This window comes from Eleutherodactylus coqui, chromosome 4 (assembly GCF_035609145.1).
Source record: "Eleutherodactylus coqui strain aEleCoq1 chromosome 4, aEleCoq1.hap1, whole genome shotgun sequence".
Lineage (NCBI taxonomy): Eukaryota > Metazoa > Chordata > Amphibia > Anura > Eleutherodactylidae > Eleutherodactylus > Eleutherodactylus coqui.
This window is the reverse complement of record NC_089840.1, coordinates 266227952-266255835: the sequence shown is the minus strand read 5'-3', so window position 1 is coordinate 266255835 and position 27884 is coordinate 266227952. Positions and strand designations below refer to the sequence as shown.

Below are 27884 nucleotides of genomic sequence, written 5' to 3'. Positions count from 1 at the left end.
CTCTGGCTGGGATGACATATTTGGCAGGGCCTCTCCTCCTTGCTGGTTCCCCAGCAGCCCCCCAGCATGCAGGCCCCTCTGCTGCTCCTGAGCCTGGGGCTGGTCTACTCCCTGACCCTGAAGCCCCCCGACGAGTTGCTCTGGGATGGGGTCTCTCTCTTTTCCCGGGGAGAGTGGTCGGAGGCCCGGGATAAACTTCTAGGCGCTCTGAAGAGCCTGCAGGAGGTGCGGGGAGTCTGGCTGAGATGTGGGGAGGAATGTGGGCTCCAAGGGGCCCAACTGGAGGAGGCTGTGATGGAAAGAGCGGACTGTCTGCTGAGCTGTGAGCGTCTGCAGCTGAAGGAGCCCTCCCTATACCGTCTGACCCAGGACACTGAGAAGACCTTCCAAAAGGGGGCGCCCTACAACTACCTGCAAGTGGCACACTACAGGGTATGTCACTACACAGGGATAGGGGCATCCTGGGATTGGGAAAGATTGATCAGAGTGTTATGATCTTCAGGTGCAATAGTCTGCAGTCCATCTTTATTTTGGGGGAGTAGTATGCTTGGTCCTGGTGCAATAGCCTGCAGTGCAGAAACAGATGCCTTGGTAGTGGTAAACTGATTTGAATGCAGACATCTGTAGTTCCTTGTCACCGATGCAATACTCTGCAGTCCCTATATGCACTCTGTAGCAGAGGGGGGATACACTGCTGATCCGGGCGCAATACTCTGTAATGAGTTCCAGAGGTGCAAAGGTAACACTGGAGAAATGTGACAGTCTGCAGTCTAATCTTATACACCACAGTTGGGGATAGATGACTTGGTGTGTGTGCAACGATCTGCAGAATGCCTGAGATGCTTGGTTTAGGGTGCCTGGATGCTATGAGGGTGTCATTGATGCAATAGTCTGCAGCAAGACGAAGGGCAGGGGATGAAGAAATGCCTCATTCTTCTTGGGATGATGTTTGGAAAACTGTACAGGAATGGGTTAACTGCCCAGAATGCACTGCTGTCATGTAGGGGCTTGCACACGTGGATGAGTGTATATGGTGTGGGGGGAGGGGAGCCGTATGGCGATATTGTTACTTTGTAGCAGTAAATGGAAAATAAAACCTAAAAGTAAAATCTACAAGAAGGTGGTGGGAGAAGCGCCGTCGTAGGCTGCAGCGTCCCGGAAGACGGCGGAAACGTCATCTTCATTCATCCTCTTCTGTGCTGCATCTTACAAGGGGTCTATTCACATGTGCGATGTTTCTCTTACAGTGATGGTGCCAGACAGAGAAGTCGCGGCGCGTCCAACTTTTAGGGCAGTCTCACCCATTATTTTTAAAGGGACCAGAAAAAAGCGCAGCGCACTTGCAAGTAGATGTGATTTTCACGCGAGGGCAATCTTTTATTTTTCCTAATGCCATAGCATGCGGTTTTTCACGTGCGCGCAAAACCCACTAGAAAATCACGGAGATGTAATGGGATGGGTTTTTCTCGCAAAGAAAAGCGCAGGAATACAAGTGTGATATCAGTCCGGGTTTCTCCGACCGATATCGCGTTCGTCTTTGTGAATACAGCTTCATCGTTATATCAGTTTCTGGGAAAGCTGGCCTTCATTAGCGGTTCTACATTCTGATTCCTGATCAGCGCCAGGTTTGCTATACAGGAGGGATGGTAGATGTGAGTGAGATCGCATATGGGAGGTGTAGTGGCAGCCATATTGGTTGTAACCCAGCTTTTCCAGAAACAAATATCTAAAGAACGTGGCAGAACTGAATTTTTGACCTCTTAACCAAGAAAGACTCAAATTTATGGGGAGTTTTCATTTTTGGGGGGCATAACAATAAAATTGACATATAATATAATAAGTAGTGGGATTTTAAGTGTTGGCCAGCCACTCCTCACTGAGGTTTCATCTGGCCGGTGGGATGGAGGTAAAATTGGCTTTATGTCCTGGTGAGTTTGGAGACATCATTGGCTTTATGTCTTGGTGAGATAGAGACATCATTGGCTTTAAGTTCTGGTGGGATGGAGACATTATTGGCTCTCGGCTTTGGTAGGATGGTGATATTATGTGCTTTAGGTTCTGGAGAGTTGGAGGAATCACTGGCTTTATGTTCTGGTGGGAATGAGGCATCGTTGGGCTATGGTTCTGTTAAGATGGCGATATCATTGGCTCTAGGTTCTGGTGAGATGTAGCTATTAGCTCTATGTTCTCGTGGCATGGAGGTTCATTGACTCTAAGTTCTGGTGAAATGGGTTTATCATTGGATTTTGATTCTGGTGGGATATAGGTGCCATTGGCTTTAGGCTCTGGTTAGATGAAAGCATCTTTGGCTTTAGACTCAGGTGGGAAGGAAGTATCAACACATAGGTTGTGGTCAGATGGAGATATAATTGGCTCTTGGGTCTAGTGGTATGGAGGTATTATTGGCTTTGGTGAAATGAAGGCATCATTGATTCTAGGTTCTGGTAGAACATATGTATCATTGACTTTAGGTTCTGGTAGAATTGAGGTATCATTGGCTTTAGACTCTGGTGAGATGGAGGCATCATTGGCTCAAATTTGTTGTGGGATGAAGATAGGATTGGCTTTTGGTTCTGGTGTGCTAGAGGCATCATTGACTCTAGGTTCTTGTAGGATGGAAGCATCACTGGATTTAGGTTCTGGTAGGATAGATGTATTATTGGCTTTTGACTCTTGTGAGATGGAGGCATTATTGGCTGAAAGTTCTGGTGAAATGAAGGCATCTTTGTCTTTATTCTCTGAGATCCAGATATAATTAGCTTTAGGTTCTGGTCAATTGAAAGTATTGTTGGCTCTAGGTTCTACTGGCATGGAGGCATCATTTGCTTTAGGGTCTAGTGGGATGAAGGTAACATAGACTTTAGGTTCTAAGATAAAGGTTTCAGTTCTGATGGGATAAAAATGAGCCTGGATTCAGTATCCGATAGACCTGAGGTTTAGTTTCTGATGGGATTGACCCATGACTATCTTTTTCACACTCCTCACAGCTGGAGGAGTTAGATGAAGCGGCTGCAGCGGCCTACACCTTCTATGTACGGAATCCCTATCATGAACAGATTCAAGGTGATGTGACCCGCTATCGCACCATGAAAGGGGTTCCAGAGCAGAGCTTCCGAGACCTGGAGGAGCCCCCGTACAAGGTAACGTAGTAGATCCTCCGATAACACAATATACAGACAATTACTCATCCATATTGACATCCACTGCTGCTCTGAGCTGATCACTATGGTCTCCCATGACATCTCTCACCAGGCGCTGTTCGCCCAGGCGATGTCTCTACTATCTCAGGAGAGGTTTGCCACCGCAGTGCTGAGGCTGGAGGAGTCGCTGAGCTCCTGTCTGTCTACTATCCATGATTGCCGGACCCTCTGTGAGGGAACACGAGAGCGTGAAAATGAAACACACCGGGACTTCCCTGAAGTCATTGCAGGTATCTGGAGACATATTTAGCTAACTTGGTGCTTTTGAGTTACAACTTACCTTATGCTCCTGTCACAACCAAAGCTGCACTTATAATTTTACTGGCTTCCTATTACCAGAGTGCAGGGCCTTCTGTTACCCAGGTAGATGTACAGTAAGCTGCTAGGGCACGGGACTGACGGGTGTAGATAAACAGCAGTCTGTTTCCAAAGGCAATCAATAGAATTTTGAAAGCTGCTTTGGATTTGAATAGAGTAAGTGACACAAAATAACTAAAACTGGGGGCACGTTTCACTCTTAGGTCTCATGTCCATGGGATAATTTTTATTTTAAATCCGCAGCGTTTTTCCCGCACGCGGATCCACGCCCCATAGGGATGCATTGGGCACCCGCAGGTAGTTAAATACCTGCGGATGTCATTTTTCCCGTCAGGCGCGGATTTGCGTGCGGGAAAAAAATGGACATGCTCCATTTTCGTGCAGGTCTCCCGCGGGGATGGCTCCCGCAGGCTTCTATTGAAGCCTATGGAAGCCGTCCGGATCCACGGGAGACCCGTACCATAATTAAACTCGCCTGCTCCGGACGATGCAGATCTTCCTTCCTTCGCGGCCGGATCTTCTTTCTTCAGCCCGGCGGATGTGCCCGGCGCATGCGCACGGCACGCCGCCGGCGTGCTGAGCACATCTGCCGGGCCGAAGAAAGAAGATCTGCATCGTCCGGAGCAGGTAAGTTTATTCTGATTTTCAGCGCTCATGTCCGCGGGGGAAGGAGGGACCCGCTACAAATTCTACATGAAGAATCCGCGGCGGGCCTGATTTTCCCCGTGGACATGAGGCCTTAATGTACACTATGTTGACATAAGTATTGGGACACACATAGAAGGTGATGAAATTAGATTTTTTTTCCCACTTTTCAATGTTGGTCCGCCTTTGCCCCAAGAATTGCAGTAACCCTCCTAGGCCGCTCTCCACCAAATTCCAGTAGATGTTTGGAGGGATTTGCCTTCATTCCTCGAGGAGAGCCTAAGATAGTGATGTACGGATAATCAGCGTGTCAGGCATGGATAGATACGGTGTTCTAGATGATCCCAAAGATGCTCAGTGGGATTGAGATCCGGACTTTGGGCCGGCCAATGAAGTTTGCAGATATTCTGCTCCTCCAACCAAGACTCAACACTGTGTGCTGTATGACATGGTGCCCGGTCATATTGGTAGAGACACAGAGCCATGCCAAAATATTGCCACATGGTAGGTAACGCCACATTGACCAGAGTGTCTCTGTACCCATTGGCATTTAGGGTGGACTTCACTATAACCAATGACACTAGTCCTTCCAAAGATGAAACACCCCGGCACCATAACGGAACCTCCTGCAAACTTCACTGTTGGGATGATACAGTTACGTGGAAACTGTTCTCCATGCAACTGTGACACCAAAGTGTGGCCATCCGATCGGAAGATGGTGTCCTGTAATTCATCTGTATACAGCACTCGCTTCCACTCATTTACAGTCCAAGAACGACGCTCTAAGCACCATCGCAGGCGCCGCTGTGCATTTACTGCTTGTGTGGAGCCGCTCGTCCATGGTAACCCGTCACATGCAGTTCCCTATGGATGGTTCTGGTGCTAATGGATGTTCGAATGGTGACCTGAGTGAGTGTTTCGGCAGATGATGTGCAAGGCAGACAAAGTTCTTACAAGGCTTCGTTGTCCACGTTCATCCGCACACACCGGCTGGTCTCCATATCCCAATAACATGGCCAACAGTGGACTTTGGAAGGTCCAAAAGCACTGTGATGCCCCCTACTAGTTGGTTGGTGACATCCCACCACCAGACCCTGTTGTCCGCTCTACACCTGGGGGCATCTGATGGTTTCTGTACTGGGATATGATGTGTGACCCTCTCCTTTATATCTAATGCCCACACATCCAGTCTGAATGTCCCCTTCACCTGGCAGCACAGGATTAGTGGGGGTCCCAATACTTTTGTCATCATGTACATGTATGGTCATCTCTCTTCTCCACCATGTTTATCGCACAGCTTCTGACCAATCTCTGTTCTCTGGCAGAGTATTACGCGCAGGTCCTGCAGTGCAAGCAGCGATGCATCCTGGAGGTCTCATCATCACCGGGACAGAAGCCCACACAGCCGGACATCCTCGTATCTCATCTGCAGATGCTTCAGGAGGGATATGCTCAGCGTAAGTCGTCTTCTCAAGAAGAATTCTAAGGGCTCCTTCACACGGGCGTATGCCGATTCAGAAATACGCATTATTTTCACTGTATATATACATATATATGTGCGTGTTTTTTTTCTCCCGTGTTCCATGTATATTTACTGTGTTTTTTTCACGTGTGCAAAAACAAAAAAAAACAATTGATGCCAGTGTTTTTTTTACCTACTGTCTCCTGCCAACTGCCTATTTGCTGCGTTTTTACACTATTCCATACATTTTAAGGGGGCCTCACACAAGCCCGCAATGCTCAGCCTATAGGACCCATCGACTTCAATGGGTTCCTTCACATATGTTTTCACGCACACTTTTTGAACACAGGGAACAAAATTCGACATGCTCTATTTTCGGACACAATTGCGCACCAACGGCCCCCTTCTGCACGGAGGGGCTAAATTATATAATCTGGACCTACAAGGTCAACTAACCCGTCTACTAGGGCAGATGACCTGGTTCCCGTCTACTCAAACAAGGTGTTGCTGGGACCGTGCCGATGTGAGCGGTCCTGGCAGCCCAATAAAGTACAGTAATGCGCAATAGCTTGCGATTAGAGCATACACGCCTTGCGATAGGGAGGGTATATTTAGTGAGGCTTTTCATTCTTGAACCATCGGTCTACTCCCTCTCCATAACTGGTTTCTTAAAGGGACAGTACAATAATAACAAGAAACAAAATCTTAATCCACAAACATCCAATAATAGAGAAGTAGTGGCGCTCCCTACAGGTTGATGCTTGTTACAGCACTCTCTCTTGTACTTCTGTCTTTGTAGTTGGGGACTGGGAGTCCGCTGCACAGATCGCGCGGTCGCTGCTACTTTTCCATCCACATAATGAAACTGTGCTAGAAAGTCTAAACGGATACGAACAGAAACAGCAAAGCCAAAGTGAGATCCGACCACGAGAGGTAATGGCTGCGCTCAGGAGGTTTATACATGTTGTTCGTTGTTGAAAAAGTATATGCCCCCCCCCCTCATGTTCCCTACTGTGCACTAAATGGTATATTAATCACATTCTTACAGCTTTTCAATCATTACTGCATTCATTTAAAGGGACAGCAACAAAATGAAATGTGAAGCTCGATTGGTTGAAACGGCATCTTCATTCTTCTATGTAAATTCCAGAACTGATAATAAGCTTCTAGGGGTACCTATAAAATCAGTAGTGGGTGTAAACCGAGTGACCCCTTTATTAGACCCCATCCAGTAGAGCATTGGACTCCTTTGGCTTTCAGAATTGCCAGAATTCATCACAGCATAGATTCCACTAAATGATGAGATCATTCTGCAGGAATATCGGCCCCTGCGGACAGGAAGCTGCATATTAGATGGAGGTGCTGACATGTTCCGATCCGCTGACAGGAAGGGGTCAGCGATTCATGCTGCTTGTGCCAAACGCTGACCTCCCATCAGCGCGGTTCAACAGAAATCTGGATCCGTCTGACCAGGGGATGTTTTTCCACTGCTCAGTGATACAATTTTTGCGCACTTTTGTCCCCTGGAGTCTCACCTTTCTGCTTCTCTTAGACACAATGGCACTTTAGCTGATCGTCTGCTGTTATAGCCCATCCGTGTAAGGAACAGCGAATCGTGTTTTTGGATGCAGTAGTTGGAGCACCAGCGTTGTATTCATATGACCGTGCAGCACATTCCTGACACCCTCCTCTGACCCCTTTCAGTGATTTGTTTCCACCCACAGAATCCCCTTTCACTGGATGTTTTTCATTGGTCACGCCATTCTCTGTATACTCTCCATACTGTTACACAAGAAGACCCCACACAGCTGGCAGTGATATCCCGGCCTGGCTAGTCTAGCACCGATGACCCGGCCTCGTTGGAAGTCGCACTGATCACTGGATTTTCCCATCTAATGTGAATTCACACTGAAACTGATCCACAGAAAACTTGTCAAGTGATTTTATGCTGCCCTCCGGGGTCACGGCGGTAATTTCCATACAGGGAGGCGCCAATTGTGAAAGGCTGGGGGCTCTAATAAAGGGGCCATTCAGGGTAGATTTATGCTCCTCCCCTTACCTGATAATCTTCTTTTTTCACTGGTGTTTTGTTTCGTTTTCTCCTTGCTGTAATGGGCATTGGCTGTCTAAGCATTGGCATTCTGCTGGGGTTGTGTTTGTATACAGCAGTTAATCTCAGAAAGCAGGGCTGCAGTGTAAAGCATGCAGAAGGAACAGATCAGCAGCCCAGCAGGTGACAAAGCAAAATGTGGATACCAGATTACTTCAGACTTCAGTAGACAATGCAGATAAGATGGAGTCACCGATCTTAATTGTACCCTGAGGATTTTACACACATCAGATTTGGGGGTGTGGATTATGATTTCCGTTTTGTTCTACAGAACATTGCCTCATATGTGCGCCAGGCGCTGTCCGAGAAGAAGTTGCTGTATTACGTTATGGAGAATCTGGACATCGATTTTCAAGATCCGGTCAGACATATTTATTATTTAGGGTTTTTCAACGTTCTTCTATTTAAAAAAAAGTGTCCTTGGGCATATTAACCCTTTGCAATCCAATTTTGGATTCAGGGTTTCCTAGGGGATTTTCTACTTCTACCATTATACAATGGTGCCACCTGCTGGCTAGAGACAGTACTGCGGTATTGGACATGCTGGAGAGGCCCCCAACAACAGAGCGGCTAGTAATGTACAGTAAGAATACCCTGCCGGACGTCTTCCAACATTGGAAGCTTTACAGCTTTCAATCAGAATGTCTTTAGATGTCAGACAGTGGATTGGAAAGGGTTAATGGGTCTAGAAGTTAAAAGATGGGATAACTTTACCAACTAACTTTTTTTTTAATTGCTCCAATGCGCCTTAAAGCCAGATTCAGAATAGCGGATTTCTGCACGAAAGATTTGCGTGCGAAATCTGCAGAAAATCGAACCCTTTAATTTCAATAGGTTCGCTCCCAGGCACGTATCTGACATGCGCAATACGGTCACGCAAAAAACACACAATATGCTCTATTTTCCGTTTGCGCAAGGAAAGAGAACATTATGTGCTCATGAAACTAATGCCCATTAAAAGTTGATTGGATAGGGTCTGCCATCTTGGCCGCGAGCTGATTGGGTGCCTGCTGTTAGCGCCACAACATACAGGGGTACGCCGCTGAAGATGGCACTCTGCCCCTATGTAGTGCCCGATGCTTGTAATTGCAGGTTAAAATCAACGGGCCACTACACAGGGGTCGAAGCAGCAGCTTCCACTCCGTCTCCTGTGTGTTGTAGTGCTGACATCGGGTACCGATCAGCTGATTAGCCGGGGTCCCGACTGACAGATCCCTGCTGATCAACTATCGATGACCTGTCCTAAAGATATGACATTAATAGTATTCCCCTTTAAATAAACGCTATGCAAACAGTCTTGATTAACAAATCTATTACTGTTTTGTGTCTACAGCTCCTATGCAGATCTATGTGTCTCCATGGTTACAGACTACAAACAAACCCTGTGTAGTCTGAACCTGCAGTTATTTGCGTCTCTCTTCCCTTTACCCGCTATACTGTCTGTAGGTTATCCCTAAGAAGGCATGAAGTAATAAAGGATTACAGGATCAGACTATGCAGGGTTTGTTTGTACACTAAAATTCCTTTAATCTGGCATCCAATAAAACAGAAATTCTAATAATGCAGCGCTTGTTTTCAGCTTGCCTGGGCAGAGACAACTGGGAAATCTTTTGTTTCCTGCAACATAGCTCTGCATAGCAGCTGTATACACAAAACGGTGGGAGTGATTTGCCCAAAAATCTTTTATTTTTGATGCATTGGAGAACTAATTAAAAAAATGGTTGCAAAAGTATACACACCCTTTAAATAAGGATGCATTGGTCCTTGTATATCTAAAGGGGTTTTCAATTGTATAGAAGCTTAAAATGACCCTCCAGTTTTGGGATAAATACCTGTTCTGGGACCAAAGGGGTCAGAGGTTATATAACCTGCACTTGTTCTTCTCAGCTGTCTGTCCGATCCGTCGATTCTTGGCTGTCCAATATGGCTGGCACAATTTTTTAACTAATGCACACTGTGCGCTGCTCTTTGATTGGCTAGTGACAATCATGTGACCAGTACCGACCAATCAGAGAGCAGGAATAGTGCACTGGTAGTCTATCACTGCCAACACCCTATAGCGATTAGGTAGGCTGAAAATTGTGTCGGCCATCTTGGATTGCGGAAACAGGATCCGGGACCAGCGGATTGGACAGACAGCAAACAAGAACAAGTACAAGTAATATGATCCCGCACCCCAGTCCTGCGACAGAATTTTGTCCTGAAAGCAGAGGTTCACTTTAATCATTTCAAGTTTAGAAAAGTATACAACTGCTCACCATTTTAAAGAGCTGTGCTTCCTGTCAGTGAATGGCAATATTCATTGTTTACAGCTGGAGGCTGGAAATCTGCACAGATCTGAGGCTGCTGTCACACCGCCGTTAGGGTCAGTTCAGGGTTAGGGTCAGTTTTTGTCTCTCTGCTCCGATTTTGGAGGAGAGAAACTGATATAATACGGGGAGAAAAAAATTGATTACAACGGAAACCTGATAGAATGGAAGCCTTTTCGTTTACTTTCCTTTTTTCAAAAACCAATGGGTTTTGGAAACCGACCCGTTTTTATCAGCTTGATTTCAGTTTCTCTCTTCCAGAAACGGAGTAGAGAGACAGAAACCCTGAACTGACCCTAACACTGGAAACCCTGAACTGACCCCAACACCGGAAACCCTGAACTGACCCCAACACCGGAAACCTGAACTGACTCTAACACCAGAAACCTGAACTGACCCTAACACCAGAAACCTGAACTGACCCTAACACCAGAAACCTGAACTGACCCTAACACCGGAAACCTGAACTGACCCTAATGCCGGTGTGACAGCAGCCACTTCCCACAGCTTAGGGCTTGCTGCAGTTGTATCCAGTCTAGACAATCCTCTGTGAGGTAAACAGCCTGGACTCCAGCCTGATATATCTTACCTGCACTGATACATTGTAACAAACCATCCGCACAGGAGGGAGATTGGTGCTGTTGATGTACTTGGCACCCAAAGTATCTGTAAAAGTCATACAATGTCACACATTTCATCCTACAGAATAATTGGTCTACTGTGTACATCCAGCCTGACTTGTTGTGCTTTGTGGCAATTTAAGCCACACCCCTTAAACTGGCGCCATTTTGTAAATTTACATCTATTTATCTGTGGCCGGTTTTATAAATGTGCCTCTCTATCTTTTCAGGATCTTTGGACCCCAGAGGAAATTATACCTGAGGGTCTTAGAGAGAGAATCAGGTGAGTCCATTCCTGCGGCTCAGATCCCTGCAGTATACGGTATATACCGCTATTTTCGAACCTGTGCTTTTAAATAATGAGGTTTTTGTTTTTTCTGTTTGCTAAAACCAGGGCAGAGAGAGCAACTGCGGAGGAGGCTGGCGGTAAGTACAGTATGTGCTTACAAATAGGCTGTGTGAGGTTCATTGTGCCTCAGGGTAGACTTCTAGTGCTGTCACCATGTCATGTATGTAAGCGATGCCATACACAGAACTAGCTAAATTGGGGTAGATTACCATCCATTGGGACGTGTGACTATATGACCGTATACAGACACAGCACCAATGATTCAGTGCCATCTTGCATATAACGTCCAGCCTTAGTTGTAAGAGACCTGTGCAGTCACATAGAGTGTCAACTCCAAGCAGTAGGGGGGCACCAGGCAGATGTAGGCTGAGGGCAATCATCCTCCTTAGGTCCGAGTGCCCAGTTGATTTTTTTTCCTTTGTACTGCAGTGTTTTCTGGAGCTACTTTATGTATGTACTGAGCTTGGATCTGGTGCTGTATTTATGTTATGAGCTTGAATCTGGTGCCATATTTATGTTATGAGCTTGGATCTAGTGCTGTATTTATGTTATGAGCTTGCTTCTGGTACTATATTTTCTGTTATGAGCTTGATTCTGGTGCTGTATGTATGTTATGAGTTAGCTTCCGGTGCTGTATTTGAATTAAGAGCTTGCTTCTGGTACTGTATTTGTGTTATGAGCTTGGTTCTGCTGCTGTACTTATGCACCAAGCTGTTCTGGTGTAGGTATGCTGCTATCTTGCTGCTTATTGCACAAGCAGAACACAGGCGACCTGCCTTTCAGTGCAATATATATATATATTTTTTATGATAGAGGGGAGGGATAGCAAAGAAAAAAATTCTGCACACTGCGCCATTTAATCTCAAGCCGGCAATATTACACTATGTTATAAAATCACGTCCAACTCTGTAGGACAGCTTCCATACGAGGAGGTGATGGTCACACTGACCCCAAGACAAATGAACGGGACATCCAGAGTCACTCTGGATGGGGTCCTCAGTGATGAAGAGTGTGAGGCATTGCTTGGGCTTGTGCAGGTAAGTGGAGAAGCAAAGAATTGCTGGAACTGATGTACAAAATACATTATAAGAACTATAAAGTTTAAGGGTTAATACTAACATTCCTGCTGGTGTGGTATAGTGGAAAGGTTATTGCCACCGTCCCTGGTGGGCTAGGGTAGAAGAGCAGTAAATGTCAGCTTCCCTGACGGTCTATGGTAAAGGAGTAAATGGTTTAAATCTAACTTTCCTGGTGGTCTAGGGTATTGTAGGGGTTAATACCTAAATCTCTGATGGCCTACACTACTAAAGGAATTAATATAAAAATTATTGGTGTTCCAAAAAAGTGTAGGAAGAAATTTTCACTTCTTTGGTGGTCTAGAGTACTGAAGACATTAAAGGGGTTCTCCGGGACTTTTACTATTGATGACTCAAGATAGGTCATCAAAAGATAATTGGCGGGGGGGGGGGGGGGGCACCAGTCAGTATCAACACCGATCAACTTTTCATCTGTCCCGCTGTCAGTGTGGGCACCGTTGGAAGCAGATAGTGCTGGAAGAAAATAGCGCTGTTAGAGGGGTTGTCCCGCAAAAGCAAGTGGGGTTCAGCACTTCTGTATGGCCATATTAATGCACTTTGTAATATACATCGTGCATTAAATATGAGCCATACAGAAGTTATTCACTTACCCACTCCGTTGCTGGCGTCCCCGTCTCCATGGCTCCGTCTAATTTCAGCGTCTAATCGCCCGATTAGACGCGCTTGCGCAGAAGGGTCTTCTCCCTTCTGGTCGGTCAGGGCACGAGCGGCGTTCTGGCTCCGCCCCCTTCTACGCATCATCGCGTAGCTCCGCCCCGTCACGTGTGCCGATTCCAGCCAATCAGGAGGCTGGAATCGGCAATGGAACGCAAGGAAGGAGAAGAAAATCCAGGGTGCACCATGGGAGAAGACCCGCGGTGCACCGTGGGAGAAGACCAGCGGTGCCATCTTTAAAAGAAGAAGCTGCAGAACGCTGATGCAGGTAAGTGAAATGCTATATTTAAAAACTAACCAATGCTTTCTTTTTAACAGGGCAGAATGTAAGTGGAAAAAAAAATTTTCGATTTCGCCACGGGACAACCCCTTTAACTATGCCAAGTTCTGGAGTGATCCTGCAGGCACGGCTCCCATTGAATTTAATGCCCAGTTTACTAACCCAGGCCGCTGTTTTGTTGACAGAGCTATCTTCTTCCACCTCTGTCTGCCCTATCAGCAGGCTCAGCAAACAGCTGATCAACAAGGATCCTGAGTGCCAGACCCCTGCGGATCAACTCGGGATAGGTCATCAATAGCAAGTTCCAGACAACACCTTTTTTCTCAAACTTCCTGGTGGTCTAGGTTAGCAAAGGGGTGTATGGTAAGATCTCTGGGGTTTATAGCAGTGTAGAGATCTGCATCCTTGGTTGTCTAAGGCAATTAAAGGGTTAATGTGTCTACATACCTAGGACAATGAAGAGAAAATATTTCATACCCGGTGTTTTCTCTAGGCTTCAGCCTTGCGGTAGCTGTCACACCAAACTGTTGACTGATTATTCAGTTTCCTCTTCTTTCCCGATAGATGTTGCTATGATTGGGCAGAACGCTTTATGGGCGCTCTGCCCGATCAGTTTTAGGTTACTTTAAGCTGCACAAACAAATGCGCACACTGACTGCAAGCAGACCCCACTGTATTTGGAGGTTACATTGTTATCTGCATGTTTTATTTGCACCCAGGAAGCTGAAGCCTCTGGCGAAGCCCTAAGAAGAAGACGATCGCCACATACGTCTCACGAGCGTATCCAAGGCCTGACTGTCATGCAAGCCCTTCAGGTACGGAGTGGCACAAATAAGTCCAGCAAAATGGCCTCTGGAGAAGTAAGCAGGGTCCCTCCACTAGTCTGTTATTAACTGTCCTGAATATATGTTTCTTTTTACAGTTGGCCTCATCAGGATTGGTGGACCGCAACCGCGCTCACTTCCTGTATCACGCCACGGAACGCGTTCGGGTTCTGACACAGTCTTACTTCGAGACCAAGATGCTACATTTCTCATATTCTCAGCTTGTGTGCCGGTCGGCCATTGAGGGTAACGGGTTTTTATATCTTTATGGCTTTCGCTGTGTCTTGCTATATTCCCCTTCACCTGTACTCTTCACTCTTGGCATCAGGAGAACAGGAAGAGCGCTCCGATCTGAGTCACCCCGTCCATGCAGACAATTGTATCCTGGACCCTGAAGAGAAGGAGTGCTGGCGAGAGCCCCCTGCATACATCCATAGGGACTATAGGTGGGTGATCATTATATGCTGCCGGGACAACACACTTGTTGGCAGACTGTGAACATCTCATCTCTGCAGTCCTAACAGAGAAAATGTGAAAACCGTATATTAATATCTTACGTCAATGCTGAGATATGATTGATTGAAGTTACAGGCCTCAAAGCCTGAGGCTGCACTACTGAGAGAGTCTGATGACCACATTCCTCAGGCTTTGGGCCTGTCGCTTCAAGCAATCATATATTACTATGGTTTTCACATGTCTGACCCCTTATGGACTAGTTTGGTACTTTTGATCATTTTTATTGCATTTTTGGAGCAGCAAAACGAAAAAAAATGTTTTTTTTTTCCTTTAATTTATTAGTATTTTCCGTGCAGGATAGAAAGTGTGTTCAATTTATTGTAAATGTCGTTATGGTTGCGGCGATACCAAATATGTATTTTTTAATTAATTTTTTTGAATTTTTTTTTACTATTTTAATTTTTTTTTCACCTTTTTTTATAAATTCCGTGAGGAGACTGGAACCTGCAGTCCTATAAATACTCTTACCTTTTGATGTTACAAGCCTTGATAACCCATCAGCCCTACGGTATTTGGGATTGACTGGTGGAGGGCTGATGATGTCACTCCCTCTGCTAGCCACTTACATGCCGCAACCATAATTGATCGTGGCATGTTAGGGATTAGTGGCAGGGTTTGAAGTTCTCTCTGATCCCCGCTGTTGCATCAGGATTAGAGATGAGCGAGCGTACTCGGTAAGGACAGATACTCAAGCGAGTATTGTCCTTACCGAGTATCTGCCTGCTCGCCCGCAAAGATTTGGGTGCCGGCGGGGGTGAGCGCTGTGTTGCGGGAGTGAGTGGGAGAGAGAGAGAGAGAGAGATGTCCCCCCCCCTTTCCCCACCGCCGGCACCCGAATCTTTTCGTGCATGAAAAAGCGCAGGAATGGGCAAAATACGCAGGCATAAGCAATTTTTGGTCGCGCAAATATGCAGTGTATTTACGTAATCGAAATACGCTAATGTGGTGTGAATGAGCCCCTGGGCGCATTGGGGTCAGAGGAGCGCTATGGCCCCTTCATTCCATCAATTGGTGCAGGACAAAATTTCCCATCAGCGATATGTTCTAACGTGTCACCTTCCCTTTAATAGGGGCTGCTCAGGACTTAAAAAACATAGCTGCTTTCTTCAAGAAACAGCGCCACCTCTGTCCCTGGGTCATGTCTAGAATTGCAGCTCAATTTCATTGAAATGAATAGAACAGAGCTGCACTACCAAACACAACCGGTAGTCAGGTGTGGCACTGTTTTCAGGGACAAAGCATCTATGTTTTTCTCATCTTGGACAACCCCTTTATAAACAGGTATGACTGATGTATACGTGATGTAACCAAAACTGGTATGTGATTTATTTTGCCTTAGTGGGATGCTTTATCTGAATGACGACTTTCTAGGGGGCGACCTCTTCTTCACAGAACTGGATGGGACAACAGTCACGGTGAGTGTGATATTTAGCAGCGTTTTGGGCGTAGTACCTCTCATTGCCTGTAGGTGATGCTGCTGATTTAAGGGACAGTCGATAACAATAAATACAAACCCAACGAAATTATCCAAAAAAGATGTGAACACATAAATCCTCATTTCTACTTCCTGTTTTTATCCCATTAGCGTTTAATTTTATGTTTTTTTACGCATAAATGGGGTTTGCGTATGAATATTGACATATATTGTGGCAATTCTTTTTAGAAATTGACAGTCTTAAATTGCGCCAAATTTACAAAAGTGGCACGCAGACTTTTGCACAATTTTCGCCGCACAAAAAAAAGAGGAGATGCACAAAAAGATCTGCCAAGTTTTGCATATCAGTGCGTGTGCCAAAAATGTGCCAACTTGTATTCCAAAATTTGTTTTGCACCATAAATTAAATTCTGCGTTATGTACGAATATTAAAAAAAAAATAGCCAACAGTCTAATTACTGATTTTAACATATACAATGGGGGCAAAAACGAACAAACCACCCAATACTAGGTAGCTTATTTTGCACTACAAAATGCGCCAATTTCCATACAGTTTGCCAACTCAAGTCTTATTAATTCATTGGACTTTACTCTACACTGAATGACCCCTTTATTAGAGCCCCGGCCCTCTTAAGATTGGCGCTTTTCTGTATGGAAATTATTCCCGTGACCCCAAAGTGCAACATAAAATCATGTGACAAGTTTTCCGCGGATCAGTTTCAATGTGAATCCACATTAGGTGGGAAATCCAGCGATCTGAGTGACTTCCAACGAGGCCGGTCATCGGGGCTAGACTAACCGGGGTCTCACTGCCAACTGTGCAGTATACAGAGAGTATACTGAGAATGGAGTGATCGGGGAAAACATCCAGCGAAAGGGGATCCTATGTACAGAAGCCATTCACTGCCAAAAGGGGTCAGAGGAGGATGTCAGGAATCATACTGATTGTGAAGAGGAGCCAAATACACCACTGGCGCTCCTACTAACGTGTCCGAACGCACAACTCGCCGTTACTCAGCATGAATGGGCTATAACAGCAGACGACTAGTTTCAAAGCTAAAGAGAAACAGAAAAGCGGGACTCCAGGGGGCAAAAGAGCTCAAAAGTCGTATCACTGAGCAGCAGAAAAACATCTCCTGGTCAGATGAATCCAGATTTCTGTTGCCCCATGCTAATGGGAGGCCAGAATTTGGCGTAAGCAGCATGAATCGATGACCCCTTCCTGTCAGCTGGTTGGGGTGCAGTAGTGGTGTGCGGCAGGAGGTTTGGCACACCCGGCCCTCTGATACCTGCGGATGGGGCCACAACAAATTGCTGCAGTTCTGGAGGCCAAAGAAGGTCCAATGCGATAGTAGGTGGGGGGCTCTAATAAAGGGGTCATTCAGTCTATATTCATATTAAGATGCCTAATTGGCAAAGGGGCATCATATGTCTGAACCGTGTGGTGCCTGGCAGGTAATGGATGGCGAGGCATCTAGATTTGGTTTTAGGGAGCGGCAAACTGAGCGATTGCCAAGGACTTTATTGACAAGAAAGCTTCCTGAGGACAAAACAACCCAGGAGCCTCCTGAACGCGCCTGTCAGCCGGTGGGGAGCATGGAAGTAAGCTCTCTAACCCAGGCGGGGCGGATTTGCCACAGATTTGCCTCCAAACAGAAGATCCGCTGCCTTTACAGTAACCGCAAAATGGGGGATATTTTCAAAATCTCATTCAAATGCGGGGAAAAAAATGGACAAAATCTGTACAGAAATTAACATACGGTGCGGAATTTAAATCAGTTCTAACACCGGGTATGCTGCGGAATTTATATATATTGGATTGCCACTAGCAACCAATCAGAGCTCAGCTTTCATTTGTGCATCTGCTGTGGTAAAGTAAAAGCTGAGCTCTGATTGGTTCCTAGGTAGCAAGAACGACAGTACTGCTTTAGGCCTTGTTCACACGAGCGCTATGGGCGGGCGGTATAGGCGCGTGAAAAGATTGCCCCTATACTGCACTAAGGATCGCGCGAACGGGTGAATTCCAGCGTGTAATCCAGCTCCCATAGGAGTCTATGGAAAGCATGCGCCAAAGATAGCTCAGGTCCTACTTTTGTGCGCACCACGGAGCTGGGATGCGGCCTGCACGCGCATGTCCTTTCTTTGATTGGTGCGAGTCTAAAATTAATTCATCCGAACGGTTCTATAGGAAACCATTGGTTCTCATAGAGCGCGTTCTGTGCGCGCCTAGAATGCGTGTGGAGAGCGTTCGCATGAACGAGGCCTTAGACAGTTTTGATAAATGAAGCCCTTGTGTGTGATTCAGAAGTGATTGCCGATCCTCCCGATCCTCCCCTCCATTGCCAGATTATCTGCCATTAAAGGTGTTGGATTACCCAATAAGGGTGGTTTCACACAGCCAAGAAAATCGTGCGATTTTCGCCTACTGCGATAGTCAGTAAAAAAGCAGATTATGAAACCAATGATTTACAATGGTTTCCTTCCCATCTGCGATGTTTTCACTGATGCGATGTTGAGATCGCCGCACGCTCTACCTTTCTGCCATGTGCGATTTTTAAAAATTTTTTACTCTCCCATGTTTCTCTATGGAGGTTGCTTTTTATCCTATTGCAACGCAACAAATGCGGATGCGATTTTACATTAGAAACCACCTTTGTCTTTCGCATTAAAAAACTTGCGATTTTTCTCGCGCAATGTTAATGCCGGGCGGCAGCAATGCGATGCAAGGGTATTCTAAAAAAAAAGGAATGCTGACGTTAAAAGATCGCAGGAAAAAAGATGCGATCGTGCCACGATTTTCTCATGGCAAAATCGTGATCACCCGTGTGAAACTAGCTATCCATCTAAAACAATAATGGAAAAAGGCGCCAAAATATTGATTTATCCGGATTAACCCCTTCCCGCTCCAGGACATAAGGGTACATCTTGGAGCGTCGGGGTATGTATGAAGAGAGGTCACGGGGCGACCTCTCTTCATATAGCGCGAGCGTCAGCTGTTTATTACAGCTGACACCCGCGGGGAATAGCCGCTATCGGACGATCGGGGCTATTAATCCCTTTAAATGCCGCTGTCAATACGGCCCCCCCCCCCCCCCCCGCAGTGAGATCGAGGGAGCCGTGCAGGTGTCATGGCAGCCGGGGGCCTTCTGAAAGGCCCCAGGGCTGCCTTAGCAGACTGCCTATCAAGCCAATCCCGTAGGGTGGCTTGATAGACTGCCTGTCAAATAGCAGTATACTGCAGGAGCGATCAAAGTATTGCATGTTGTAGAATTGGTACTATCGGAAACTACAGGACATCCCGCAAAAAATGAGCCCTTGCTGAACTACGTTGACGGAAAAATAGAAAAGTTATTGCGCGCAGAAAATAATTGAAAAAAATTAAATGTCTTTGAAAAAAAAAGAGTAGTATAGTAAAAAAAAAACCTATACAAGTTTGGTATTGTAACAATCGTACTGACCCATAGAATAAAGTTATCCTGTCGCTTTTCTTGCAGTTTGTGCGCCGTAGAAACAAGACGCACTGAAAGATGGCGGAATGTTGTTGTTTTTTTTTATTTTACTCCATTTAGAATTTTTTAAAAGTTTTTCAGTACATTATATGGTACAGTAAATGGCATAATTTAAAAATACAAGTCGTCCCGCAAAAAACAAGCCCTCATACAGCGACGTCGATGGATAAATAAAGGAGTTACGATTTTTTTGAAGAGGGGAAGAAAAAACGAAAATGGGGGGGAAAAAAAAGGGGCCACGTCATTAAGGGGTTAATGGATGCTAGACTATAGGAATTTCACTGAATATACCTTGGAACCCGCGACAAATGGTAATGATAATATTCTAAACTAAATCACAGAGGAGCACATTCACTGTAAGGGTAGTTTCACACCGGCGCTACAAGAAAATCACGGCAATATCGCAATTTTGCTCGTGAGATGTCTGAGCAGCAGCGCTGCTTTTTCTCACAAGACAGACAATAGGACTTTCTAATGTTAAAATCGCATCGCACAAAAATCACAAGTTCGTGTCTAGCGATGCGATCAAACGAAGGCTCCCTAGTAAAATGCAGAAAGATAGAGCATGCCACAATTTTGTTTTTCACGCAACATCGCATTGGTGAAAACATCGTAAATGTGAAAGAAACCATTGGTTTCATAACTCTGCATTTTCACCCGCTCTAAAACCGGCCTTAGCATGCATTGATGAAAAGCTAAGCTCTGCCTGTAATTGGCTGAGCGCTCAGCCAATCAGCACAGCCTTTTCAGGAATTTAAAAATCCCCGCCTGCTGAAAGTGCTGGACAGCAGTGCAGGGGAGCCAGCAAGAGGACACGCCTGAGCGGCGGAGAGGTGAGTAAAGAATTTTTTTTGGTTTTTTTTACCAGCTAGGGATGATTTTCAGGGAAGGGCTTTTATTTCAAGTCTTTCCCTGAAAATTATGTTGCGGGGTTTGCTTACAAACCACTGCTTTCAATGGGGCCGGCAGCAGCAGCGTCGACCCCATTGAAAGCAATGGGATAGCATCCTGGACTTCTGCCAAAGCTGTGACGGCTGGGGCAGAGGATTCCTTCCATCCCCTCGGTCCCCGCGAGGATGAAGAAAACTCCTGCCACAACTGTGGCAAAAGTCTGTGATATACTCCCTATGCTTTCAATGGGGCTGCGCTGCTGCTGCTGCCGGCCCCACTAAAAGCATTTGCGATATCGCAGCATTTTTTTTGCGCTGCGAGGCAAGTGTTTTCACTCACTCTCGCAGCGCAAGAAAAAAAACGCTAGTGGGTGTCCACTCTTAGGGCTTCTATCTACTAGTGTTTTGTTTTTTTAACACTGCGATATCGTTGCGTTTTTTTAATGCAAATGCCAATGGCACTTTCTAATGTTAAAATCGCACTGCACAAAAATCGCAAGTTTGTGCTCCTGCGATTTTTGGGCGATGCAATTAAAAAAGCGCTAGTGGGTAGAAGCCCTTAAAATGTTTCCACACGCCCGAAAAAAAATCACATTACATGAAGAGCGCACGATTTTCTCGCCGTGTAAAACCACCCTTAGTCATTTTATTGAAGAACACAACAGTCATTCTCACCACAACCTGGAATGGCTGATAACAGGGAGCAAAGTATACAATATAAGTAATGCAGTGGAGGACAATGTGCGGCTACAAACTGACCTAGATAAGCTGGGGGCTTGGGCAGAAAAATGGCAAATGAAGTTCAATGCTGATAAATGTGAGGTTATGCACATGGGCAGGAGAAATGGATGTCACCAATATACACTAAATGGGGTACAGCTAGGGAAAAGTGAGATGGAAAAAGACCTTGGGGTACTAGTGGATTGTAGACTAAACTGGAGCAACCAATGCCAGTCAGCTGCTGCAAAGGCAAATAAAGTTTTGGAATGCATTAAAAGAGGTATAGGGGCGAGGGACGAGAACATTATCCTTCCACTATATAAGGCACTTGTCAGGCCTCACATGGAATACTGCGTACAGTTCTGGTCACCGGTGCTCAGGAAAGCTGTTACGGTATTGGAGGGGGTCCAAAGAAGAGCGACTAAGCTAGTACATGGAATGACGAGACTGGAATACCCAGAGAGGCTATCCAAATTGGGACTATTTACTCTAGAAAAAAGAAGGTTAAAGGGGTTGTCCCGCGCCGAAACGGGTTTTTTTTTTTTTTTTAACCCCCCCCCCCGTTCGGCGCGAGACAACCCCGATGCAGGGGTTAAAAAAACAACCCGCACAGCGCTTACCTGAATCCCGGCGGTCCGGCGTCTTCATACTTACCTGCTGAAGATGGCCGCCGGGATCCTCTGTCTCCGTGGACCGCAGGGCTTCTGTGCGGTCCATTGCCGATTCCAGCCTCCTGATTGGCTGGAATCGGCACGTGATGGGGCGGAGCTACACGGAGCCGGCATTCTACACGAGCGGCCCCATAGAAGACTGCAGAAGACCCGGACTGCGCAAGCGCGGCTAATTTGGCCATCGGAGGGCGAAAATTAGTCGGCTCCATGGGAACGAGGACGCCAGCAACGGAGCAGGTAAGTATAAAACTTTTTATAACTTCTGTATGGCTCATAATTAATGCACAATGTACATTACAAAGTGCATTATTATGGCCATACAGAAGTGTATAGACCCACTTGCTGCCGCGGGACAACCCCTTTAAGAGGCGACCAAATAACCATGTATAAGTACATGAGGGGACAACACATGGATCTCTCCCACGATCTGTTTACACCCAGGACCATGACAGTAACAAGAGGACATCCGCTACGATTAGAGGAAAGTAGGTTTCATCACCAACATAGAAGGGGATTCTTTACTGTTAGAGCAGTGAGACTATGGAACTCTCTGATGGCAAAATCCTTAGAGGAGTTTAAAAGGGGACTTGATGTCTTTCTGGAGAGGAAGGATATTACAGGATATAAATCTAAGGTTATTTGTTAATCCGGGTATACAGGCAGGTAGGAACTATTAGGGGTTGATCCAGGGAACAGTCTGATTGCCATTAGGGAATCGGGAAGGAATTTTTTCCCCAAAAGGGCTAATTGGCTCCTGCTCTTGGGGTTTTTGCCTTCCTCTGGATCAACAACACATGAGGCTAACAGGCTGGACTAGATGGACATTGTCTTCATTCAGCCTTACGAACTATGTTACTATGTTAAGTGAATGTAAACTTTTTACCACCTTATAAAATGATAGTATATCTGTAGGATATGGCATTGCTTTACGATCACTGGGGGTCCGGTGTCTGGGAATAAAGGGGACACAGCGCCCCTTTTAGACCCTTTAATGCAAGAAAAAAAGCGTATAAAATGAAAATGACCCCATCTTCTTCATTCTGTGAGCAGGCAGAGGTCCGTCCCCGTTGTGGCCGCTTGGTCCTGTTCAGCTCAGGGGGTGAGAATGCTCATGGGGTTCGTGCAGTGACCCAGGACAGAAGATGTGCAATAACGTTGTGGTTCACAGGATCCGCGGGACATGCTGAACAGGTAATGCCAATACCAGTGTCCCACCATCGTGTGCAATGATTAAGGGATTATGTCATTTCTGAGTTACTCACTTTCACTTTTCTTCTCCTCACACACCAGCCCACTATGGCGACTTCTTACAGCCACAACTCATCTGTGCAACAGTTAACATACACAGATCTTTGGCTTCTAACTTTTCTAGCACACTTTTACCTTGCCGTACTTCAACACAAACACAGCATCCACAGTGCCCTACTTGGTAAACTACCCTGTTTTGTGTCCCACAAAGTAATCATGACCCCATACAATAATAGTGCCTTTATTGTGACCCATACATCAATGAGGTCTCCATTGTGCCCTTCTACAGAAATAGTGCCCCTAATGTTCACTCTTATCAATAGCGCCTCTTCGTACCCCATTCAGCAATAATGCCTCCATTGTGCTTCCATACAGCAATAGTGCCTTCATTGTGCACTCATGCAGCAATAATGACTCCTTACAGCAATTTTGCCTCCAATAAGCTCCTATACAGCAAAAGTTGCTACTATTGTTATCCCATATAGTGACCCCACTAGTTCCCATTCAACAATAGTGCGCTTTGTGTCTCCACACAGCAATAGTGCCCCCTTTGTGCCCCCATCCTGAGGATTTGGATCCAGTTGAAAAGTGGCTCTCCCCCCAGGTATCTAAGTGGGCCCACTCTGGGTCCGGATGTGCCCCCTGCAACCGCGCTATCATTCCATCCCTGGCTTAGGCTGTGTTCTGCACTGTGTTGAAGGCTTTGTCACAGATTCTGTCATTTTATTCCCCATCAAAACGATGGACTCCATTTTAAGTCAATAGGGTCAGTCAGGGGCCACTGGTGTCCATCATGCAAAGGAATCTGGCACAGTGTTGTGGCTTCCATTATAAATGGAAGCCACAATTTAGATCATTAGCTTAATATTATATGGGAGAGGTCGTGTCCTACTAGCAGAGTAACCCGTGACATCACCATCTCCTGATGACATCATATCGTATCTATTACAATCGCCCCATATGGAACGTACCACTCATACAATGATGGGGAGGTGTAAATTTTGTCTCTTCACCGCGAAAGGAAAAGACAGCCATATCCAAGTGCTGGTGGGCAGATGTTATACAGCTTAAAATACACTAATTGTCAAAAAAATCCCTCCCCTAGACAGAGTTGTCAGATTGAAAGGAAATTTTATATGTAAGTAAAGGGTTACAATAAGGGTCATTTATTGGAGAAAACTGATCCCTTGTAGGGAGGCTCTAGTACCCTGTTGTATCGCCTGTAGCTTGGATACAAGATGTGATACAGGCAAGCATGGAGACTCTAGTACCCTGTTGTACCACTTCTAGCTTGGATACAAGATGTGATACAGGTGGGCATGGAGGCTCTAGTACCCTGTTGTACCACCTCTACCTTGGATACAAGATGTGATACGGGTGGGCATTGAGGCTCTAGTACCCTGTTGTACCACCGCTACCTTGGATTCAAGATGTGATACAGTTGGGCATGGAGGCTCTAGTACCCTGTTGTACTACCTCTAGCTTGGAGAGAAGATGTGATATGGGTGGTCATGGAGGCTCTAGTACCCTGTTGTATTGCCTCTAGCTTGGATACAACGTATGATACGGGTGGGGATGGAGGCTCTAGTTCTCTGTTGTACCGCCTCTAGCTTGGATCCAAGATGTTATACGGGCGGACATGGAGGTATACAGGTTCCATATGGCACCCTGCAGTATATCGTCTATATTTGCTGTAATTGAACATCTAGATGGTGTAAACTCGTAGGCTGCAGAGGTTGGCATCCTATACATGTTCTATTGGCGATAAATCAGGCGGCCGGGCAGCCATGGAAATGTGACAATGTTGTGGGGGCTCCTGTGACCCCCCTGTGTGTGCGGACAAGCATTACCCTGCTGGAAGCCACCATGAGAGGAACACATGTGGCTGCAGGATGTCCTGGACGCATATATCTATCATATCACTGAACTGTCATTGTCCCTCGTGCCACTACTAGGGGTGACCGACTATCGTATGCGATGGCCCCCCAGACCATCACACCAGCAGGGGGCAGTGTGCCGCTCCACAGCAAAGGCAGGATTAAGGCGCTTAACCCTAGATCTCTAGACACGAACAGGACCATCGTCAGCGCCCAAACTAAACCCTGATTAGTTGCTAAAGACAACCGGGTTCCCCTCCATAACGTCCAGTTTCATCATTCACAATACCACTGCAAACAGAGGAGACGGTGGGTGTCAAAGGCACTAAATATAAAAGGTACCACAAGACTAAATGTCCGCCATATTGCAAATATCTACTGCAGTGACTGATATCTATATGGCGTCCTGTACAAATATGACTTTTTAATTTTGTTTCCCTCAAAGGAAAGATTTCAAGCAAGAACCATCGTGACCGGTGAGGTCAGTAAAACAGGGGAGGAAGCGGAAAGTAAACCCGCCAGGACCGGGAGAGAGGCGTCTAGGACAGGGACCTCCAGAAACGAAGGAACGGACAAACCGTCAGGACGACAGCAGAGGAGAAGAGTCGCCAGGAAAATCAGAGATGAACTTTAGAAACTATGGAAGAGACTGAGGATAATGCAGCCTCGCTGGGCGGAAAGCAAGGGGTTAATGGACTAAGACTCTGCAGATCACGCTCACCGGTTTTAATTATGCAAGGGTGGAGGGTGTCTAAAGGCATCCAGCATGACAAGAGTTAACTAAAGTTGTAGCCAAACAAAGGTTAATGGGTTGTTGGCAGAAAAATGGAATACTATGGTGCCGCGGTGCGGGTCACATGACCGGGCTTAAAGGAGATTTCCAGATTTATGTAAATGAAGCTTAATCGTCAGATAATGAAAAGTTCTGCAACTTTCTAATAGGCTTTGTGCTAAAATTCTTCACCATTTTCAAGGTCTCTGCTTGCTGTCAGTGAATGAGAGCACTATTTACATCCAGAGGTTGAAAACCTGTACAGGTCTAATACTTCCCACAGCTGAGGGTTTGCTACAAGTGTAATTAAATGTAGACAATTCGCTGCACTCCGGGCTGATACATTTTTCCTGCACTGTAACTAATTCTTAGTGCAGGAGCGCTGCTGCTGCTCACAAAGGACTAGATCCAATTGTGACAGACCCTCAGCTGTTAGAAGTGTTAGGCCTGTGTAGGTTTTAGGGTCTGCATGGAAACATAAATGTTTTCATTTACTGACAGCAAGCAGAGATCATGAGAATGGTGAGAAATTGAAACACATAACATATTAGAAAGTTGCACAACTTCTTAGGATGCATTAATTAACCCCTTCGTGACCACAATATGTATTTTTACTGACCTCACTAACAGGCTTTAAACCTGCCCATACATGACGGCCAGGCTCCTGCTCTAACAGCCAGTAGTGGAGAAATCTCAGATTAACCACTAGCATCTGCATCATGTAAACAGATGACAGGGGGAGACGTCTCCTTCTGTCACCCATCAGCAACCTCAAATTAACAATGGGTTCCCATAGCAGTCAGAAACCTACCAAAGGCCTCCATGTCTGCCATGTAACTCATCCTATTAGACCCCGCCTCCAACAATCTCTAATAGGTTGCTATGATAGGCTTAGTAGAATGCAATATATAAGTAATGCAGTGTACTATCCGAGGGCCTCATGTCCACGGCACGTGCAGATTCCGTTCAGGGAATCCCGCATGGAATCCAGCACTGCCCGTGGCCAGTGAGCCCTGCTTACCTGCATTGCCCGGCAGCAGCGTCCGCGTGGATCCCTCCTCTTCTGCATTCGCTGTACTGCGCATGTCCCTCACAGCTCGCCGTCGGACATGCGCAGAGCAGTTTTTTTTTTTTAATCTCCTGCTTTCCCGTGGATCCATGGCACGTCCGCAGTGTCAGCTGCAGGTGCGCCGCAGATCGGATGGCTTCCATTGACTTCAGTGGAAGCCATCCCTACGGGAACCGCACAAAAATAGAGCATGCTGTGATTAGTTTTCTGGACCAAAAGGTCCGCAAATCAAATCCGCATGTTCTAATCCATTTGCAGACTCCCATGCATCCCTATGGGCAGCTTGATTTGCGGATCCCGCAAATCAAATTAGCCCGTGGACATTGGGCCTAACAGTCAAACGATCTCATCTTCAACTCGCCTTGAAGCACTAAAAAAATTTTTTTTTTTTAAATGCGGTTTAAAAATATGCATTTTTGCCCAAAAAAACTTTTTTAAAATGGGTAAAATACCAATTTATTTTTATTTTATTTTTTTTCTTTAAATCAACACGTAATAGGTATTTGTTCATAACGACCCAGACAATTAAAATATTTTGCTATTAATCTCGCTTGGTGAAATGTTGTAAAAATCATTACAACCCTTCCCCAAAAACACAATAAAAAGCAGTACAGAAGTCACACGTACCGCAATATGGTACCAATAAAAACCACAACCCTTCCTGCAAAAACAAGACCTCACAGAGATCCGCTGCTGCAAAAATGAGAATGTGACGGTTCTACGAAAATGTGCTTTTATTGTGCCAAAGTAGTTAGAAAAATAAAAAAAATCTCCATAAACCTGGAATGTAATAGAAGTTATACAAAACATTATATATATATATATATATATATATATATATATATATATATATATATACACATACATACACACACCTGAGTGGTGCCGCTAAAATATACAGCTCAGCCCAAAAAAAAACAGCCCAGAGGTCATGGCTCTTGCATGGTTGATCGCGAAGGGGTTAAGTTTACTTACAGAACACGGAAGCTAAAACCGCATGAAATCTACGGACGACAGCTTATATCGGCATTATACGTGGAGTGGCTCTTTAAATCTTTCTGCCCAGAAGTGGCAGATAACAGGGAGCAACCACCTGCTGTACTGAACATGACGACAGACTTTAGCTGTGCCGTCCCTTTAAGTGGGTTACATGTTGTATTTGTGAAGCCAGCACCTGCGTAGCCCGTTCCGCCGCGGCGGCGGCTCACCTCTATGTTCCTGGGACAGCTCGCCGTCACTCGGCACGCGCGGGGTTAATGGCGTGCAGTGTCATTTTGTATTTTTCTAATAAAGCCTCCAGTTTGCTCCA

At 45.8% G+C, this 27884-nt stretch overlaps 1 protein-coding gene across 1 annotated transcript; it reads left to right on the top strand.

Moving 5' to 3' along the window:
- Nucleotides 1-27884, top strand: P3H3 (prolyl 3-hydroxylase 3). Its single transcript, XM_066601265.1, has 15 exons — nucleotides 1-432; nucleotides 2988-3140; nucleotides 3253-3430; nucleotides 5489-5620; nucleotides 6425-6558; nucleotides 8007-8096; nucleotides 10895-10947; nucleotides 11059-11090; nucleotides 11926-12050; nucleotides 13764-13859; nucleotides 13967-14114; nucleotides 14197-14314; nucleotides 15724-15799; nucleotides 22660-22800; nucleotides 25180-27884. The coding sequence occupies exons 1-15, from the start codon at nucleotides 67-69 to the stop codon at nucleotides 25366-25368; spliced, it is 2031 nt and encodes a 676-aa protein (XP_066457362.1). The 5' UTR covers nucleotides 1-66; the 3' UTR covers nucleotides 25369-27884.

What these genes read in the sequence shown, in the direction of transcription:
- P3H3 (XM_066601265.1), top strand. Translation starts at nt 67, where the DNA reads ATGCAGGCCCCTCTGCTGCTCCTGAGCCTGGGGCTGGTCTACTCCCTG. An exon ending in TGGATGGGACAACAGTCACG is followed by an intron (nt 15,800 to 22,659) that starts GTGAGTGTGATA and finishes TTCTGTGAGCAG; the next exon opens with GCAGAGGTCCGTCCCCGTTG. An exon ending in CCGCGGGACATGCTGAACAG is followed by an intron (nt 22,801 to 25,179) that starts GTAATGCCAATA and finishes TTTCCCTCAAAG; the next exon opens with GAAAGATTTCAAGCAAGAAC.